This window comes from Nelumbo lutea, chromosome 3 (assembly GCF_056320005.1).
Source record: "Nelumbo lutea isolate HS-2025 chromosome 3, American lotus-T2T, whole genome shotgun sequence".
Lineage (NCBI taxonomy): Eukaryota > Viridiplantae > Streptophyta > Magnoliopsida > Proteales > Nelumbonaceae > Nelumbo > Nelumbo lutea.
Window position 1 is genome coordinate 6179677 of NC_142686.1, and position 20818 is coordinate 6200494.

General features: G+C 38.7%; 2 protein-coding genes and 1 pseudogene across 2 annotated transcripts; 2 read left to right on the top strand and 1 right to left on the bottom strand.

The window, feature by feature from the left end:
- The first annotated feature begins 3528 nt into the window (after nucleotides 1-3528).
- On the top strand, nucleotides 3529-4916 carry LOC148862584 (small heat shock protein, chloroplastic-like). The gene is made up of 2 exons (XM_088975307.1): nucleotides 3529-4264; nucleotides 4352-4916. Exons 1-2 carry the CDS (start codon nucleotides 4024-4026, stop codon nucleotides 4837-4839), a joined length of 729 nt encoding a protein of 242 aa, XP_088831433.1. The 5' UTR covers nucleotides 3529-4023; the 3' UTR covers nucleotides 4840-4916.
- Nucleotides 4917-8868: 3952 nt separating this feature from the next.
- LOC148862585 (pentatricopeptide repeat-containing protein At5g66520 pseudogene) lies at nucleotides 8869-10530 on the bottom strand (annotated as a pseudogene).
- Nucleotides 10531-10859: 329 nt separating this feature from the next.
- Nucleotides 10860-20709, top strand: LOC148862586 (elongator complex protein 3). The gene is made up of 10 exons (XM_088977725.1): nucleotides 10860-11407; nucleotides 16654-16723; nucleotides 16841-17013; nucleotides 17719-17893; nucleotides 18096-18262; nucleotides 18432-18651; nucleotides 18742-18846; nucleotides 19253-19405; nucleotides 20003-20194; nucleotides 20374-20709. Exons 1-9 carry the CDS (start codon nucleotides 10938-10940, stop codon nucleotides 20159-20161), a joined length of 1692 nt encoding a protein of 563 aa, XP_088833851.1. The 5' UTR covers nucleotides 10860-10937; the 3' UTR covers nucleotides 20162-20194; nucleotides 20374-20709.
- Nucleotides 20710-20818: the final 109 nt, after the last annotated feature.

Below are 20818 nucleotides of genomic sequence, written 5' to 3' on the forward strand. Positions count from 1 at the left end.
CTTGTGAGGTTACATGGGCATTTGGCCAAAACATGATCTCTATCTTCTACAGCGCCACAAAATGGGCAATCTGTATGGTCATGCCTCTTTCTTAAAGATTTTTCCTTGTTGGGAGTTTATTATTCATTAATAGCCATAAAATATTTTTAATTTCTCTTAGCAATACACTTAACCACTTGATTAATTTTACCAAGGTTGGATCCAAGTTATTATCATTCTTTAGAGAATTGTAGGCAGATTTGACCGATAAGGTTCCATTTGAAATTAATCCATTTCCTCTATTGTCCTCCTTTTCACTAGAGGGATATGAATGGCCAGAACTTTTTCCGTAAGACAGTTCAGAGCAGGTAGGCATAAATGGTGAGCACATTGAGTAAGCACTTGAAATTTTTTTTGACACCTGTCCTTTTAATTAGTTTATCTTTGAAAAAGATTAAAATCAACTTTTGATACAATTGCTAGAGTATTTATTAAGTGTTCATTGAATGTGTTTACAATGCTCTGCCTATGGATCCAATTGTAGGACTTGTCAATTTATTTCTGTCCCATTTCTTTGTTATTGGGTCAATAAAGTTTCCAACTTATATATCTTGATTTACCTGATTCAAGTCTCTTGTATTTACAAAATCCTTAAAACGGTTGTTTATAGACTCGGAATCACCTGCCCACAAGAACTTTACCTACGTCTACTCACAACACACTACCCCGTGAATTAAGAACATCTCGCCTTGTAATATAGTTCTACTTGTTTATACGCCTATTGATCACTCCAGAAGTTGCAAGTTGCTCCATTCTCGATGTTCCACAATATTCCTTTTTGAATATTATTCTTTTCATGAGTTATTTTCTTCCATGCTCATGAACTAGAATTAGGAGCTTGATGGTCCAAAAAAAATCAATTTGTTTTAAGTATTTTTGATGGACAACTTGAATGCGAGATTGCCACTATTATTTATGACTTGCTTCATTAAATTTGTTTGATTTATTTGAGTCATTTTTTAAACCCATGATGCCTCAATTTTTCTCATCCGCACAAAACCAAGTTCCAACTTCCAACTTCCAACTAGTGAGCGCATATGGTTTATTATTCGGTTTTGATCCCCATAACAAGTTTCTTTGTAATTTATCCATTTCCTTTAGAAATCCAAAAACGCTCATTTAGTATTGTGCTAAGTTTCTAACAATTGCTTTTAAAAGAGTTACTTTCCCTCCAAGAGACAAGGTTTTTCTTTTCCACCCCCTAATTTACTTTTGATTTTTTTTTTCTAGGACCTCTTGGCAGGTGCTTTTTGTTACCCAAGGGGCACCCAAATGCTTTTCCTTTTTGTTTGATCTTGGAATTCCGATTGCTCTCGTCAATGATCTTTAGAATCTTGATGGAACAGACTTTGAAAATATCTTGGTCAATTTCAGAAAGTTTGGTTTTTGACGAGAGGCACATACAACTTTGTTTAAAATGTCTTTAATACTATAGCGGGTTAGCTTTTGTGAAAAACTGAAAATCAAGCAATTACTAACAAATTGTAACATGGGATTGGAGGTTTTTAACTCCAAATTAATTTGCCTTATGACATGAGGGCATATTCTGGATTTGCCTAGTGAAGCCTTCACAACAGAGGACAGAGAGGTAAAGGGAGAGAGGGTTACCTCTTCTTGGCTTGAAGGGTTTAGTTGGGAAGCCATTAACTAGAACTTGAAAGTTGACAGTTGCAGTTGTTACACCTCTTTTTTCTTTTTCTTTTTTTAATAACTACTTGGCTTAACCGCTTAAACCTTTATTTTTTAATTAATTTGGCAGCTCAAATTAATGCATGCCACATGAATTCTGCAAGCTTTCACTAGACCTGTTCATGGCCCGGGTAGCCCGATGGCCCAACCTGGCCTGTCCTGCACCCTGGTCAGGCTTGGTCATGTAATTAGGCCTACGGGCCTGACCTCGGGCCTAACATAGTAAGTCCGACTGTGTTTCGGGCCAGGTTCGGGATTTGTCATAAAAGCCCAGTCCGATTCAATATTATATATTTTATAAAATATATAAATAATATAATATTTATTAAAATATATATTTATAATTTAATATATATATTTTTTATTCTTTTCTTTATAATTTTTCTCTTTCTTTCTCTATTCAACCGCTTCAACAGTAATAACAATATGGGCTAAAATTCGGGCTCGGGCTCAGTCCCGAACTTCGGGTTTTTTATGAAGGTCATGCTCGGACTCGGGCCTTAAAAAAATCTATTAATACAGAGTGAAAACCTGACCCGAACCCGACCCATGAACAGGTAACAACGCCCAAGGTTGCAAGTATAAGCCTCGTGGAGGCCATGCAATTGATTGAACTCTATATTTGAGTTAGGGCCGTTAATGGGTGGTCAGGTCTAATTCAGCACAGCTTGTACCAGTCCTGAACTGATTATTAATCAGGACAAAACGTAGACCCAAAACCATCTCGATTAAAAATCAGGATAATCAGGTATAGCTTGATAAATCGGATTATACTGACATATAATTTTGTAATCTAAATAATAATAAAAAGTTTTATTTTTTATAATATAACCTTCAAAAAATTAACAGTAAAACTGCAAATTATTCATATATTAATAAAATATAATAAGCATTTTAATCAAAATTATCTATCACATTTATCTTTTTAGACATATAATATAATAAAAATTGCAATAAAACTAGAAAATCTTTATATATTATTATCAAAATAATCGATTCCTATCTGAATAGGTTCAAAATAAGAATAACCAGAACCGATCCAATTACTAACAGGAATAAAATGACAGAACCAGAACTGACATGATCGGTTTGGCTGAGAATTCTGGGTTGGGGCATCCTAGTTACTGATAGTATTCAAAAATGGATGGTAGGGATTAGACCTGGCAAAAAGTTGACTCAATTTGTGAACCCGACCCAATCTAACCCAAAAAAGTAGGGTTAGAGTTTCACATTTAGCTACCCAAATGTGAAAATAACCCGACCCGACTCAAAAAACTGGGTTGGATTGGGTTGGGCCATGGATCAACCCGCTGATCTGATTGTCAAATCTAATTGAGATTATTTATGTATTGTTAGAAGTTTTCATTCTTTAATTTTTTTCTATTTAGTCTTTACTTTTTATTGTTTACTCGTTAAATTATTAAATGTTCAAGTTTTTTTTATTTTATATTTGGAATTTTAAGGTTTTTTTTCTAAATTTTGACATTTTTCTTTATTTTTTTAATTTCAATTATTTTTTTGAAATGATCCAATTTGACCCATGGGTCAACCCTAACTTAAACATTTAGGGTTAGGGTCTAGCATTTGATAACTTAACCCAAAATTCAATCCGACCCGAAATCAACTCAAAATACCTTAACTCAACCCGAATCCGACCCACCCAACCCAATTGCACGCATGTCCCATTGACAACTTTCTCCTTATGCACGCATGTCCCTAAAAAATTGCACACAACTGAAAAACCATCAATTGTAAATCAAGTAGCCATTAAATTGCAGTCCATTCTGTCAAGTATAAACTGCATGAGCAATGAACTGAATAGCCAAGATTGCATCCACAGGAACCAACTAAACCAAATGGTTGGCCTCTGCTGCATATGCATAGAAATAACGCTGAAGATGTAGATTTAAAAGGGTTCCTCATCATTACCCCACAGATTGATCTCTTATGAACCCCAACTCTTTTGTGGTAAAACGAAAAATTATTGGGCATGTTCATCTGAAGCACCACGATCCATAACTATATCCGTCAGAGCCCACAAAGCAGAGATTATCCAAATAAACAGAGTGCCTTCTCTGTCTCTCTCCTCCGGAGACTTCCAGAAACCAAAGCCTCCGACGAAAGCAAAACCCTTCGAGAAATGTCCACGTCTCCCTTTAAATATCACCTCAAACCGACCTCCATCTGATTCTCTGTTGAGTTTCGCTTCATTACTTTCAACTTCATCGTTTCTAACATCCTATTTGCTTCGCCCTTGTCTTTTTTTTTTCAATAATCAGTAGTAAAAATAGAAAAATGTCGACGTCTTTCACAAATTTGAGCGTCCCTTTGGCTCCATCGTCCGAGAAAAACACTGGGTATAAGATTTCATTGGCTATATTTCCGCCTCTGTTGAGACCAATTGGTAATAGATACTACAGCAGTATCAAGGCCATGGCAGGAGGAGAAGGGAGAGACAACCTTGATCACTTGCAGAGAGCAAGCAAGCATCAATCCCCTCAACCAAAGACCCGATTAGCCCCAGCTGCACCAGTAGGTAACTATTTATTAACTAATTCATTGAACATAAGGCCTGATAATGATAAAGTACTAGTCTGAACTTTGATGGAAGGGTTTTGTGCAGGGATATGGGATCGTTTTCCGACGGCAAGGGCAGTGCAGCAGATGATGGAGACGATGGAGAGAATGATGGAGGACCCTTTTGCTTACAGCAGCACCTGGCCATCGTCGACACTACGAGAGGGAGGGGGTTACAACAGCAGGGGGAGGACGCCATGGGAGATAAAAGAGGGGGAGCAAGAGTACAAGATGAGGTTTGATATGCCAGGTATGACCAGGAACGATGTGAAGGTGTGGGTGGAGGAGAAGATGTTGGTGGTTAAAGCCGAGAAGGTTCTAAAGAAGAAAGATGAGGATGGGCAACATGGAATTGAAGAAGAGAAAGAGGAGGAGTGGTCTCCCAAGAGCTACGGCAGGTATAGCAGCCGAATTGCTTTGCCGGAGAACGTCGAGTTCGAGAAGATCAAAGCAGAGGTCAAAGATGGAGTTTTGTATATAACCATTCCCAAGGCCACCACTTCCACCAAAATCTTGGACATTAACGTCCAATAACTTGTTTTTCTTTTCTTTTTCATTGTCTGTGGTGTTTCTGAAGTGCAATACAATACCTTAAAAAGATAGAACTTTCAGACTGTGAGTGAAGGTTTGATACTTCAACTTCGGTTTAATCATGAAATCGGATCCCTGAATCAATACATTTGTACATTTTCACTAAATCTGGCAAATTTGGTAATAGAAAGGTTGCTGCCAATGATTACGGGATCAGAGATCATACATGGGAAGGCCAAGGAAAGAGTGTCATACTGTCATGGACGAGAGCTGCCCACAAGGATCCTACCCACAGGCCGTTACAGCTCTACATTGGGAACATCTTCCGTACTTACATGTTAACATTCATGGGAGATGTTCTGTATTGCGCTCGGTATCATTATCTAATTCAGAAATATGCAGAAGAGCCCCAAGAAGTTTCAGGATTACAAACGAGCAGCTGGGCAGCCCAGTGGATGAGACCGTTGATGTGGGGTATAGGAAGCAGATGCACTCATCGCTCAAGCTGATGAATGAACTGCTGCCAATATACATGAAGGTGAAAATAGGACAGATCTCCCATTCTACATGATGTAAGACCTCCCTGGACATAAACAACTAAAACAGCTAAATAAATAAGAAAATTATATAATGTCTAATTAAGAGTAGGGAGGGAGAGAGAGAGAGCCAAGGACTCTTTAACAACGGGAAATCCATAACCAAACAAAAAAAAAAAAGGAAAAATCCATAAATACAAATGCAGGAACCATGCTCCCCACCATCCAAATGATCCTACATAGCATATCCATTGAGTTAATGCAGTACTGCCTTGGTAAACCATTGAACCAAGGAGACAAGAAGGTAAATGATCATACCTATCCTTGCTAGAACTAGTTTCCATCTCTATAGACCTATACTGCTAAATGCTAAAAAGTTATATATGATCATAATCAAATCAAATAGCTATAAAATCCCATTCAACCATGTCCAATCTGGCATGGTAGACATCCAAGATGAGAAGGGTAGAATGAGGTTTCTATAACTGCATGTGCAAAACACCATACCAGAATGCCCATGCTGGATTATTTGCTGGGGTAATAATTTCCTGTTTCTGATACCTCTTTTCAGGGGACCTGCTCTGGGAAGCCCTCTGTTACCAGGTAAGAACCATGGTTGACACTCTAAAGTGGGTGGTATAAGGATCTTTGGATAATGCAAGCTCCTGGGTTGCATCTATTTAAGTATCAGATTCTATCAAATGATATCCACATTAGGAGAGTATAGTTTGTTGAGCGGATTCAAACATCCAAAGGACACGTGAAAAGCAATGCAAAAATTGAACTTTTGCCACATCAGTTCAGCTGTGGATACTTCCTTTCAATGGCTAGAACAGAAGAATGGACCTGCACAAGATTTCTTACAAGATCACCTGATACATATTGAGGTCATCTCTTACAATCTTTCCAACCTCAAGCGTCTTTTCCTCCTGTAAAACAAGCAGCAGATAGGCAATAATCAGGAAAAATTTCTGTTTCTTTCATGGATAAAGGATAATTCAAATTTGTGCAAATCCAAGGCACCCTTGTTCTTTAATATTAATAATACAAGGATGAGACACATGATATACATGGCGGATACTGGGGCAAACATGGGTAGACCACTGATAGAACGAATCCGCCTGGTGGATCTTAGGACCAAAAACCCATCACATTTGATAAGCATAAACTGACACTCTACTGGTTCTACCTTGAATGTTTGTCAATCTCTTCTTTCCCCTTATGTTATGATCGTTAGAGTAACAGACAGGATGGCTCATAGTAGGAGTGGCAATTTCTGACCCAACCTTGAATATGGGTTGACAACCCATTGAATACTGTGTGTGTGTAGAGGGAGGGTGGGGGTCATGCCAATTAGGCTTTATACAGATGGGTGGTAAACAGGTTGATGGGTTAAATGGGTAGATTTTGGTTCAAACTCACATCTACTCAATTGCCACCCCTACCAAAGGTTCTGGCCAATGTTATGAGGTAGCATAATGTTGATGGTTCAACTTTATCATCTTTCCAAGTTCCAACATATATCATAAACTTCATCTACATAAGAAGCATTCAATAATTTGGGAACCTCACAAACACTAACAACTCAAACCATATGGTCATTGGGTTTCATAAAGCCCCAACCATAGAACCAACTGTTTCTTTTCAAGTATGGATTATCTGTCAAATCATATGGCTACAAGGATGCATTATATCTCTTAGAAGGAGGGAAACCCAGATTGGAGTTCTTGCTTCATGCTTTGGTTGATTGCTGGGGGTTGGCTTGTCCCAGGCTCATTTAATTCCTTTTGTTCTTACCCCCCAAAAAAGGAACAAAAACTTAGGTTTCTTGGAGTTCTTGTCTGCATCATCATCATCTTAACTAGATAGCCTCCTTATTTAAAAGTTGAGGGATCAGTAACCTCATCTGGATCTATTGTCTTTAACTCAGGTAACTTCTTGTTTTCGCACTTCACATTGGTATTTCTTCTGTTATCAGCATTTTCTACCCCGTACTTGACACAGTAAAAGATGCTTTTATCTCATTATTAACCTATTTATCACTTTTTGAACTAGCTCTGGTTGGAACCTCTTTGGCTTTGGTGCCAGACCCAAATTCCCAGTCAATAGTCTCCTAACTGAAACTGTCTTATAGGTAAAGGGGATTTTTTTGGTCAATTACATTAGAGAACACGAAAGGAGCCATTGCTTGGTATAATGGTAAAATCCTGGGCTAAGTGTGAGAACAAGGGTTCAAGTCTAAGAGTAGCCACTTTGTGTGAAAAAATGTCAAAGGTTAGGATCGTATCCAGCCCACCCCTCCCAAGACCTTAGATAACGGGGAAAAAATTGGGTAATGGTCTTTTTTACTTAATGTTGTGTTTGGTTTGAAAGAAAAAGTAGAGAAAGGAAGGGAAATGCAAGGAAACCCGTATAAAACCTTGTATAGGTTTCTCTACCTGTCCCTTTCTTTCCCTATCTTTTCTTTCAAACCAAACACAGCCTAAGAGAACACAAAATCCACAGAGTAAGCCATCCTCTGTACTAAATGGACATGACTCTCCAACCTACTCGCCAGATAAGACAAGCAAATTAGTAGTTTCTTTCTCAAGCTGTAACCTGCCCCACAAAATGTAAAAAGTAAAGAATCCTACAGTTAATTCCTTGAGGAATTGAATGCATCACAATATTACATCCTTGGTTGCTTCAAGTTCTTCTCTGGGCAGAATCTCCAGCTACAGGCAACAACTATATCTGAATCTTCACTCAAGGGCCAACAGAAATTGGGAGCATATAATGTTATGAATGAAATTTAGAAAACAAGTAAAAAAACTTAAATTTTCTATACTTTAAACATCATAAACTCACGATATTATGTTGTAGATTGAGATATTTTTGTTGCCAGATATATGACTTACCTTAAGAAATTAAAAGTTCTATTATTCGTTTTCTAAAGCTATAGATTATCTGTGAAGAAGATAAAGCATAGGGAGAAATGAGTGAGAAAGTTCACTGCTTCATGAGAGCTGATTGCACAAACTCATATTTGGACCAAATTCCAGATAAATGCCTACTGGCAGTCTGGCATTGCAGCAAACTGAAGAATCCGTCTCAAGCACCAGATAGGAAATACTTTCCAAAGAGAAAAAAATTGTCAACAAACATGGACCTGAATAGGAGTAAATAGGATGCATGGGTGGGAGGTTCCATTGGGGAACCTGCTGTAAAAGAACTTACAAAATGGGGTATGTAGTGTATACTAGCCTTCAAAAAGGGTTGCCTTATATATTGTACTGCACTTGTAAGTTGTAAACCATTATTTTGAACACTTCACTAAAACTCTTTGATTGTTCCAATCAACAAAAAAGAAAAAAAAAGAAAAGAAAAAACATGGACCTGAATAATGAAAGAAGCATTAAATCATGTATAGATCAGAATGCTACAACAGTATTTATAAAGAGAAGGTTTACATCCCTGTGGTATTAGATGAAAATATATTGATATTGGTCTCTCATAGTTAGTCATACATTTCTTCTGCATGCCAAGCCTCATTGGGTATATATTTAATATGTTCACTCAAATCCGTCAAACTGGAATAGACTTCCTCCAAACAAGGGTGAGAATCATCACCAGCAATAAATTCATGAACCACATTATTAACCTCAATCCAACTACATCCTGGTATCTTCTTGATTCCACTGCTCTTCATCAATCTCCTCACTCCTGCAGCTTCTTCCCACCTCCCATCAGCTGCATAAATATTTGATTTCAATACTAAGAATGCACTATTTGTTGGATCTAGCTCAGAAATTCGTCTTGCTATCTTTTCCCCTAATTCCATATTTCCATGTATCCTGCAAGCAAAAGCCAAGGTACCCAAGATAACTAAATCTGCCTCAATAGATTCAACAATCTTCATTGCCTCATCAAACCTACCCGCCCTGCCCAATAGATCCACCATGCATCCATAATGTTCCATCTTAGGTTCAATGCCATAATCCTTCTTCATCAAATTGAAATACATACGACCCATGTCTACCAAGCCTGAATGACTACAAGCAGTTAACACACCAATCATGGTGATATCGTCTATGCTGATTCCTGTTCTTTGAGCATCTCTAAACACCTCAATAGCTTGCTTACCCATTCCATGAGCTGCAAAGCCTGAGATCATTGCATTGTAACATGAAATTGTTTTCGAATTTATGCCCTCAAAAACTTCTTGGGCATTTCCTATGCTACCACACTTGGCATACATGTCTATTAGAGCAGTTCCCAGAAAAGCGTCAATTTCAATTCTGTTGCTCTCTACATAATCATGGATACGTATACCCACATCCAGTAACCCCAAATCTGCAATAGAAGAAAGAACAGTCACAATTGCCATTTTATCAGGTTCTACACCAACAGCTTGCATCCGATGGAAGAAATCCAGGGCCTCCCTAGAATACCCAACTTCGACATAACCGCTAATCATGGTGGTCCAAGAAGAAACATTTCGGATCGGCATCGAGTCAAACAACTTATTGGCCGCTTCCACTAGCCCATATCGGACATAGCTTGCTAGAATTGCATTCCAAGCCACAACATCTCTATCAGTCATTCTATCAAAAACCTGACGGGCAGCTAGAATTCCACCACTAGAGCCATACATATCCAACAATGACGTCTGAACATAAACATCTGAACTCAAACCCAACTTCAAAATGTGACCATGAAGAACCTTGCCTTCTTCGAGCGCAAGGAGCTCCGAACACGCTTTTAAAACAAAGGGGTACGTAAAATTATTAGGTAAAGAACCATGGTTGATCATTTTGTAGTAAAAGATCAAGGCATCTTCATGTAAACCGACATGGACAGAGCCTCTGATCATGTTATTCCATAAGAACTGATTCGGGTCAGGAACCTGTTCGAAGACCCGAGTTGCGTAAGAAGGATTGTTGAAAGAGAAGCAAACAGAGACAAACTTCGTAGCGACGAAATTGTTATGGTGGATGGAGTTGCGAATAATGCGAGCATGGATTTCGGTCATTTGCTTGAAGGTGGTGCAGGATTGGAGCAATGAGAAGGCTTGGTTCTCCAGCTGTTGCGTTGTATAGATGCTACTTCTGTTGGTTCTGTTTTGAACTACAGGTGTTCGGGGTGGTGGACGTGGAATGAACATTAGTGAAGAAGCCATATCTGGGACTGGGAGTTTTGGCGTTCTCACGTTAGCATTCTGTGAAGTGAAGCGTGAAAGACTGAAGAGTGAACAGTGAAGTGTGTTTGAGCCTTTAAGGGTTGGACCGAGCCGAGATAGTCCACAGTCCATCGATCAGGTCAATCCAGTGGCCCATCCATGCCCGGTCTAAATTGCTAAAACAGTAAAACCTGTCGTATTTAATTATTTTTCCTGAATCGCAGATTGGTTCAGTTTAAGTCAAATTGAACCGGTATTGTTCCTACACTTCTACCACCCCAAAATAACCGGTATTATTTTAACAGCCGCTCGGTATTTCAACGCAATTACTGGGTTATTTTCGACAACGAAATTTCTACTTGGAGTTCGAGTTGCAGTGTTCCCCATCTTCTCTCACTCGCGTATCCATGGCGACGGTCGAAGTCGCTGAGCCAAGGAAGATGCCTCGGCCTGGTCGAGGCGGGGTGGTCGGCCACGAACTCAGCGAAGAGGAGGCGCGAGTCCGGGCAATCGCGGAGATCGTGAACGGCATGGTGGAGCGCTTGCGCAGAGGAGAGAACGTTGATCTGAACGCCCTCAAATCCGCAGCTTGTCGCAAATATGGCCTCGCTCGTGCCCCCAAACTCGTCGAGATGATAGCAGCGGTGCCGGAGTCGGAACGCGAGTCTCTGCTCCCTCGCCTCCGAGCCAAGCCCGTCCGCACCGCTTCTGGTATCGCCGTTGTGGCTGTCATGTCGAAGCCTCATCGTTGTCCACACATCGCTACCACCGGGAACATCTGTGTGTATTGCCCCGGCGGACCTGATTCTGATTTTGAGTACAGCACCCAGTCTTACACCGGATATGAACCCACCAGTATGCGAGCTATTCGCGCCAGGTAACTTTCCTCGCTTTCTTCTTTTTCTTTATTTATAATAATTTTTCATACTCAGGTTCCTATCCGTTTAAGCGGCGTTCTTGTCAATCTTATGAACTGGATAATGTCTTTTATTTTATTTTATTTTGAATTGCATCTATATTGATCGATTCAATGGTATCGGTTCTATATCTCTTGCCCTCTTTCCTTACTGTTAGATAACAACCAGTTATTGAAGGACCTAGAGCAACAGAACCTTATTTTGACAAGGGTTCCATACTTGCATTGGTTTCTCTGTAAAATGGACATAACATTTTCAGGTTGAAGTATTACAGCTATCATTTTTGTTTTTTCGCCCCTTCTAACTTATTTTGATGAAATGGAAAGGAAAAACAAAATTTTCATTATTAAAAGGGATGAAAATATAGCTCAGATATTTCAGCATGAAAAATTTACGCCCATTTCATAGAGAAACATAAACAACCTAAAAAAACAAAAAACAAATAGGATATGGATAGGAGAACTTTGGCATGATCTTGCAATGACAGTATGGCACATGGCCATAGACCAGATCTTTTTCCCCACTTTTTGTGCCTGTGATATTAATAAACAAGAGGCAACAACTTTTAACAGGGCAAGGACATAAATCCTTCTATGTTTCTTGTTAAATATGCAATACTCTGCTATAGATGGTGTCAGCTTAAATATGCACAAACTGGCTTTGATGGTTTCAGCCTGATGTTTCATCAAGGATACATGGTACACCCGATAGTGATTAAAGGACATTGACTAAGAGTTTGCCCACCAAATAGTGCCACACTTGGTCTTGGTTAATGATTGCTTTTAATTAGGATTCAAAGAAGGGGGTAGTTTTTTTGGAAAAAATACAGAATCATGAATTTAATTTGGAAAAATAGACTAAAGCTGGTCTGATGGTTGCAAACAGTGTTAGTAGATGGGCATACTACATGGGAAAAGGTATGTAGGCTGAAAGAATTTGGGGGGGGGTGGGAGGGGGGCTGGGGATAAGAAGATTAAAAATCTTTAACAAAGCCTTGCTAGGGAAGTGGTTTTGGAGGTTTGGGACTTTGTGTTAGAAAGGGAAAGATATTCTCTTTGGAGGAGGGTGGTAGTAGGGAAATATGGAGAGGCAAGGCTGGGTTGGGAGCCAAGAGAGGTGTCAAGTTCTTATGGAGTGTATGGAAAGTCATTATGAAATTCAACCAAGAATTCAGGAGTTTAGTGAGCTTTTAGGGTGGGAGTGGGGGGACTAGGGTGAGGTTTTGGAAGGATGATTGGAGTGGGGTTGGAAAGTTGTGTAATATCTGTCCAAGACTCTACAGACTAGCAGAACACCAGGTGGTGATTGCCCAATGTCATGAGATGAGAGGCGAGCAGTTGGTGTGGTGTCCCAACCTCAGAAGACCTTTGCTGGATGAAGAAGTGGAGGAGTGTGTGCTGTTGTTGGATAAGTTAGAACAGTCCAAGTTATCTCTGTCTTCGAGCTCGACTCGCTGAAATTGTATTAGCCTCGAACTCAAGCTCGAGCTCGGCTTGGTTCAAAGCTCACAAGTTCGAGCTAGGCTCAACTCGATCTCGACTGCAAGTCGAGTTTTTTCTAAAAAATAAAAATTATACATATAGAAGTATTTTTTATTTTACATACAAAAAACTAAGAATTATAAAAGTGGCTTATTACTATACATATAAAAAATAAAAAATATACATATAAAAATGTTTTTTATTTTACATACAAAAAAATGAGAATTATACAAATTATTTACTATTATACATAAAAAATAAAAATATTATTATATATAACAAAAATGATTTATTATATATATATATATATATATATATATATTTATATATGTATATGTATACTAGGCCCGATTAGGCTCGCGAGCCTCACGAGCCGAGCTTCACTGGGCTCGAGCTTGGCTCAATTAGCAAACGAGCTTATATATCAGGCTCAAACTTGGTTTGAAGCTCGGTTTAAACCGAGTCGAACTGAGCTTTTCACGAGCCAAACTCGAATAACTTGTGAGAAGCTCGGCTCGTGGCCACCCCTACCTGTAGAGATATTCTCAGCCTGGGCAAGGTTTAAAGGAACCAAGAAAGCAAACATTTTGTGGAGCTGCATCCCTTTTGCATTGTGCTGGACTTTGGAAGGAAAGAAATGAATGGCTGTTCGAAGACAAGTCCAAAAGCATTGAAGCTGTGGTCACCTCGGTAGGAAAGCTTGTTTCAAGCTGGGTCTCGATTCTACTAGAATTTGAGCAATTTAATAGTGCAGACCTAGAGGAAAATTTCTGGGGTGTTCTTGAGATCCCAGCTTGTAATGTAAATATGTTTTCATAGCTTCAGTTGTTTGGGTGTTACCTTGACACCTACTAAAGTTGTACCTTTTTTTTTATTTAATAAAATTTTTCTTCTTTACTCTTCAAAAAAGAAGTACTACATGTGCTATTTTATAAAAATTCAAGCTCATGGCGAATGGAGTGAAATTTATGGATTAATATGCATATTCTTCAAAATAATGATTTATATCAGCATGAAATGAGTAAAATATTGTAGTTTCTCAAGAAAACATGTAAATAAAAGAAATCCAAAATAGAAAATAGAAGAAGAAAAATGAAAGGGAGGTTAATTGGAAGTAATGGGTATTGATAAAAAAAATGGAAGTAATGGGTGTTTATGCACAGCGAGGACGGTCCATTAAGCTCTGCCATTCAGAACCATGATGAATATTAGGGCATTACCATTGATCAGTCAAAGAGGGTAGGGAAGACAGGAAGAGGAAGAGGAGTGTGGGATATTCAGTCTCCTGGTTAAGGCTATGTTCAAAATGTTAGATATTGAGTGTTGGATATGTTAGGTTTTATTTTATTTGTATATATAGATACATTGGGACTGAACAGAATGGAATGGTGAAGGGTTCATGTAGTCAACCCAAGGATTAAAATATAGATACAATACATCCAATATGGGATTGGGACGTATCGTATCACTGGGATACATCGATACACAGACTTTTTGAAATATTTAAAGGGTCTTAGACCTCTTCCCCAACCCCCTGATTATTATAAAATAAAAAACAAAAAAACATGAGTATCGGCCATATCATGCGCACTGATACCCATGTTTGGGTATCGGGTGTATTGATATTTTAATCCTTGAGTCAACCTCATATAGTCAGGACAAGGGTTAGAGGATGATGATAGAGATACATTGGGAATTGGAGTAGCTTTTGTTTCCTTACAGCAGTCTAAAATGTAGCATGTTTGCGACTTGTGAGTGGTGCAACCTGCAGTCATTTATCATAAGTTCATGACTAGAAACTACCAAGCCCAAGTAATCATTTTTTGGGTGCAGTCACAAATAATCATATTAGTATTTTATGGACATAGGATGAATATGATTTAAGGACCAATAATTTAACAATGGATATGGCATTGAACAGAACGAAATGGTAGAACACAATTTGTGTAGCTAACCATATAGAGTTAAGACAAAGGGTTAGATGATGATGGTGGTGGTGATGATGACGATGATGATATATGGAATGTTAGTTACAGAAAAAGATTGTGTAGAACATAGATAGCAGGAGGGAAATAATATATAATGGTTGAGATCTCTATACTATTTTTTGCACAGAGGAAGGCTGCATGGCCTTGACTTCTACTTGGATTTCCTCTTTAAGCCCCCCAATAAAGCAGCCCAACAGAGTTCTTTCTGGCCACCCCTGTACCCGTGTGGCAAGGCCTTTGAATTCTAATTGGTATTCTCTTACAGGGCCTATCTATCTTATTTTGGATAGACTCATCGAAACCTTCGAATCTTGAAGGACTGAAGCATATACAGAGGGCTTCTGTGAAGTCTGCCCAAGCAACATGGGGGTGGGATCTACAGAACCATTGAAACCATAGAATGGCTTCCCCTTCCAAGTGAAATGATGCAACTGAGACTCTGATTACTAGGGGCTTCATGATATTCAAAGTGCCTCTCGGCTTTAAAATCCAGGGTACAAGGTCGCTGTTGGTGAATGTGGGGAAGTCAAGCCTGGTGAGGGTTGGTCTGCCTCTTCCTGTTCCCATTGTGTTGCCTCTGCCATTGTCTCTGCCACTGGTTCCTTCTTGTTCTCCGCCCTTGTTACTTGCACTGTTTCCTTTTTCCAGTTGCACGACCACTGCTGCTAGGGTTGTTTTCAGCTCTTGGAGATTGTTGGACATCTTGTGCATCCCAACTTCCATTCTATCGATCCGGTCTTCCACAGATTCCAACCTGGTAGTCGGCATCTCGGCTTTACTTGGATATAGACTTCTAATACCAATATTGTTAGACACCACTTCAACGGGGTGCAGAGCGAGCGAACGAGAGAGCAATGCCAGCTTTCTCTTTCATTTATTTGGTCTTTTATGTTGTACACTTAATTCCATCAAGATTGGTAGTTACATCTTGGCTGTATGTTATTCTTGATCTTGCCAGCCTGTTTGTTGATTAACTTGCCATGTTGTTAACTGAATTTGTTGATGTGGCTCTTCTCTTCTTCTTTCTAGAATAGACCTGGTTTATAATTGGCTTAGCTGTTGTATCTAGACCCATACTTTTATGCAAAGTTTTAAATTAAAACCATTCTATACACAAATTTAAATGTTTTCCCAATTCCTACCTAACTCAACCCAATTTTAGATCAAGTTAGCGTTTTCCTACCTAACCCTATCAAGTGGGACTGGCACAACCCTATTTTGCGATGATTAGTCCTTTAGTTGGTAAGAAAGGAAGCTCATTAGTCCTAGTCCTAATAGTCTGTCAGACAAAGCAGTAGACAGGCAGGGAAATAATCTCAAACATGCTATTAGTCTAACAGAGCTAGTAATAAGAGCAGGTAAAGCCAAGCAAAGAGGAAGTAAAGGAAGAGGTGTTTATCAACTAAGAGCCAAAAGAAAGGCAGGCAAGTCAGCTCAAACATGCACTAATGCCAAAAGTGGAAAGTATCAGTTCACAACCTGAATAAGGAAGTATTACTTTAAACTCTGAAGGAAGACAATTGGGTTCATTTCACAGTTCAAAGTGATTTGAGTTTGATTGACGGTTTCTACTAGTTTAAAAGTATGGACTCCTAAACTTTTGGTAAATGTGCTTCTTTATTTAACTTTGATCTTTATAATCTTTATGTCTGAAAATACATCATAAATATATCTACTATTGTGCCTTACTCTTTCAAGCCATCTTCTCATTTTTGCTCACAACTTACATGATTTCAGATATAACCCTTATGTTCAGGCTAGAAGCAGAATAGATCAGCTCAAACGTTTAGGCCACAGTGTGGATAAGGTTTGACTTTTTTGTCTCATAATCACAAAAATCTTTTTTTTTTTTTTTTTTTTTTTTTCTGGACAAGAATGCACAAAGCATAAAAGTCTACTATTTCAACCAATGGATATTTTGCAGGTTGAATTCATCTTAATGGGAGGTACTTTCATGTCATTGCCATCTGAATATCGTGATTATTTTATACGGAATCTTCATGATGCACTGTCAGGACATACTTCTGCAAATGTTGAGGAGGCAGTTTGTTACTCAGAGCATAGTGCCATAAAGTGTATTGGCATGACTATTGAAACGTGAGTCAGATTTAAGTTAAAAAATCTTGGTTACTTTTGAGAGCTGAGAATATGGGAAGGCCCCATCTTTCCTGCAGCTATGCTATAAACATGCATACATTCTGGTTAAGGCTCACCAGTCAATGTGTCCTACCTAGGAGATCTCCTTGGTCAAATTTTCATTCAACTATGAAAACTGACAATTTTGAGTTTATTTATTAATACTTTAATACTATGGAGGGAAAGAAAAGGTCTAAAAATGTGATGGTTGCGATCATCAAATCATTTTTAATATATGTCCTTTCCTACTTGGGACCCATTTATTGACGAGTCTTTATCATGCTGCATATGAAGTGTAAACCACAGGGTGGGAAATAAAGGAAGCTCTCAAGAAGTTGGCCTTCTGTTTTATTTATTTTTGACAAAAAATTATGATTTCCTTCCAAAGAGCTTCACTTACCAATTCACTAGTGCAACAAACTGTAATTGTAGTTCAATTTGTAAACATCTTAGGAACTTTAAGGCTGCAACTTGGGTGGGCCTGGGTTGAGCATTCATAAAATTTTGAAGGAGTGCAGTGCAAGGGCCCAGGCCTGAACGCCTGATGAAACGGAAATTCACTGAATTGGGTACCCAACTTGCACCCATGTGGAGCTTCTGTAATTCATTTTTTTCATGGTAAATGGGTTTTGGATAATGTCTTCTTCATTGTATTTAATCTATTAGGAGGCCAGATTATTGCCTTGGACCTCATCTTCGGCAGATGCTTTCTTATGGATGTACAAGACTAGAAATAGGGGTTCAAAGCACATATGAAGATGTTGCTCGCGACACTAATAGAGGGCACACTGTAGCTGCTGTAGCTGATTGTTTTTGTCTCGCAAAAGATGCTGGTTTTAAGGTCTGATCTTGGCTCATGTCCTGCAATTTACATGTACAGTTTTTCCTATATTAATGTAATTCATAGACTTATCATTTCTCAAAAAAATTAGCCCTCTCTTCAGGGAATACCAAATGCTAAGGCTGCCATACTTATCATGTCTTGTTCCAAAATGAACTAGTCTTTCTATGTTGCCTTTGAGTTAATTTGCATGCTTCTTCAGGTTGTGGCTCACATGATGCCTGATCTCCCAAATGTTGGGGTTGAGAGGGACTTGGAAAGCTTTCGGGAATTCTTTGAGAGTCCATCATTTAGGGCAGATGGTCTTAAAATCTATCCAACACTTGTAATTCGTGGAACAGGGCTTTATGAACTATGGAAAACTGGAAGGTATTTTGAAGTATCTGGTCCTCCATGTGTCTAACTAATTCATGTCTCTGTGCTTAAAATACCAGTTCTGGTATATAGCATGGAGAAAGCATGATCATTTGATGATCAAATTAAAATGTAATAGAAATTTGATGGGCAACAAATAATTTTTACTTGTACTATCTTGCAGGTACAGAAACTACCCACCAGAGCAACTTGTGGATATAATAGCCAGAATCCTAGCAATGGTACCTCCATGGACACGTGTTTATAGAGTTCAGAGGGACATCCCCATGCCTCTGGTTACTTCTGGAGTTGAGAAGGGAAATCTCCGTGAATTGGCTTTGGCTCGGATGGATGACTTGGGTTTGAAATGCCGTGATGTCAGAACACGTGAAGCTGGAATTCAAGTAGGAAGACAGTTGTGCTTATTTGCGTTAAAAAAATCTAGATAGTTTGAGTTTTGTTGTTCATATAACATATCTGTGGTGGAAATTCAGGACATTCACCACAAAATAAAGCCTGAAGAAGTGGAGCTCGTTCGTCGTGACTATACAGCAAATGAGGGTTGGGAAACTTTTCTCTCATACGAGGATACACGCCAGGTATCAAATCATTTTTCTCTCAGTGGGTATAGCATTTTTCTTATCAGTAGCAAAATACTTTGTTAATAAAAGTAGGAATGAGAGAGAGAGAGAGGAAATAAATTAATGTTGTTCCATCAATCCCTATACTTGCTGACCTGATCTAGATATTCACCCTGGATACAAGATTTTAGATTCTCTAAAATATAATCACATATTCTGAGGACTCTTTTCCTCGCCATTCATCTTGCTTATAACAACCTTTTGAGTCTCCATCCATCCACTCTCTTTGCCAGTCCAAGGAAAATATTAACCTGATCATTGCACCAAGGCTAATACATCCGCCCTTGTACATTATTATTTCTTCCTAGAAGCAGCAATTGTTTGCTAAGGTCAATTGATGCTAATCTTTTATTTCTGTTTCCAGGATATTCTTGTTGGGTTGTTACGCTTGCGGAAGTGTGGCCGGAATACAACATGTCCAGAACTCACTGGAAGATGTTCAATTGTTCGTGAGCTCCATGTTTATGGAACAGCAGTGCCTGTGCATGGACGGGATGCTGACAAACTACAGCATCAGGTACTTTTATGTTTTTGGAAATTGGTAAAGGTCTTTTAGGTTGCATTTGGCATTCCTTATTTTAAAGACTTGTCTCCTTTTTACAGTTAAAATGCCCCTATGAACACAGAGTTTTTAACTGCAAAAAGGACATAAGTCCTTAAAATAAGGAATGCTAAATGCAGCCTTAGATGGGTCATTTAGACCCATTTGCCACAACAACTTTCATCTTTCAGTCTTCTAAGTTACCGAAAAATGATGTGGTTAGATGGTCCAAGTGGGTGATTATCCTAATTAGCCTTGTATCAGTAATCAAGTGTCCAGCCTTTTAGGTTACCGACTCAGCTTTGCAAATTAGCACTTCAGCAGTTTCCTCAATTCTCAGTCTTCCCGAAAAACCAATTACCTTAATACCTTTTGGAGGATAAGCTCTTGAATTGAAGATAATTTCGTTCTATTATTCAGTCATTTGCATGAGATGCTATTATTACCTAGAACCTGTTTATGGTTTCTCTCTCTCTCTCTCTCAAGCACAAAGGGGGAAGAGAAAGAGAGGTATTTGAAGTTGCCGTCTTTTAATTGCATCCTGACTGAGATTTTTCTGTCCGTGTTCTGCAGGGCTATGGGACACTTTTGATGGAAGAGGCAGAGCGGATTGCTCGTATGGAGCATAGATCCAAAAAAATAGCTGTAATTTCAGGGGTGGGGACCCGGCATTATTATCGAAAATTGGGATATGAGCTCGAAGGGCCATACATGGTCAAATGTCTTCTGTAACAATTACTAATGGGATAATCTTATATTTTGGAGGTAGGGGATTTGTTCATCTTCTATTCTTATAAGAATTGTTGTATTGCACAGTTGAGCATCCTAGACTAGGAGAAAAAGTAGGTGTTTTTTTTTACCATAATTTCAAACTTATAGTATCGTTCATCCACTTGTGAAATCATACAGCCGTTAAAGTTTGGGTTTTGGCTTTATTTTCGTAGGGCAAACGATTTGAGGCTTAAAACAATCCCTCATCTCCCGGGAGTGAAAGTATAAGGTGTTTGGAACCGCTGCCACATAAGCACCATTTCAGCATTTTCCCATTCTGCGAATCTATACACATAGGGAATTGTAAATACATGCCTTGATTTATGTGTGTCTACTGTTGGGAAAAGCGTCCAACAGGTAGGCATTTATTCAATGTTTTGCTGATGTAGTGTCTAATGGTGTATAGTGATGCCTAAGTGTCAATAAATAGGTTTATTATTGTTTTTTTTGGTTTTGTAAATAAATCAAGTACAAACATTTAGTGAATAAATGTCCACTGTTTTAAAATTTTATAGAACATGTACAAAAGTTGGGGATACAAACTCAATAAGTGAAGATTAAACACCAATAACTAAATCCTTTTATCAACTAAACACCCACAGATCCAAACTCATACTA

Bases quoted from the DNA above. Each gene is read 5' to 3' on its own strand.
- LOC148862584 (XM_088975307.1), top strand. From the start codon at position 4,024: ATGTCGACGTCTTTCACAAATTTGAGCGTCCCTTTGGCTCCATCGTCC. The intron at 4,265-4,351 runs GTAACTATTTAT...GGTTTTGTGCAG, and splicing joins AGCCCCAGCTGCACCAGTAG to GGATATGGGATCGTTTTCCG.
- LOC148862586 (XM_088977725.1), top strand. From the start codon at position 10,938: ATGGCGACGGTCGAAGTCGCTGAGCCAAGGAAGATGCCTCGGCCTGGT. The intron at 11,408-16,653 runs GTAACTTTCCTC...ACATGATTTCAG, and splicing joins ATGCGAGCTATTCGCGCCAG to ATATAACCCTTATGTTCAGG. The intron at 17,894-18,095 runs GTCTGATCTTGG...ATGCTTCTTCAG, and splicing joins CAAAAGATGCTGGTTTTAAG to GTTGTGGCTCACATGATGCC.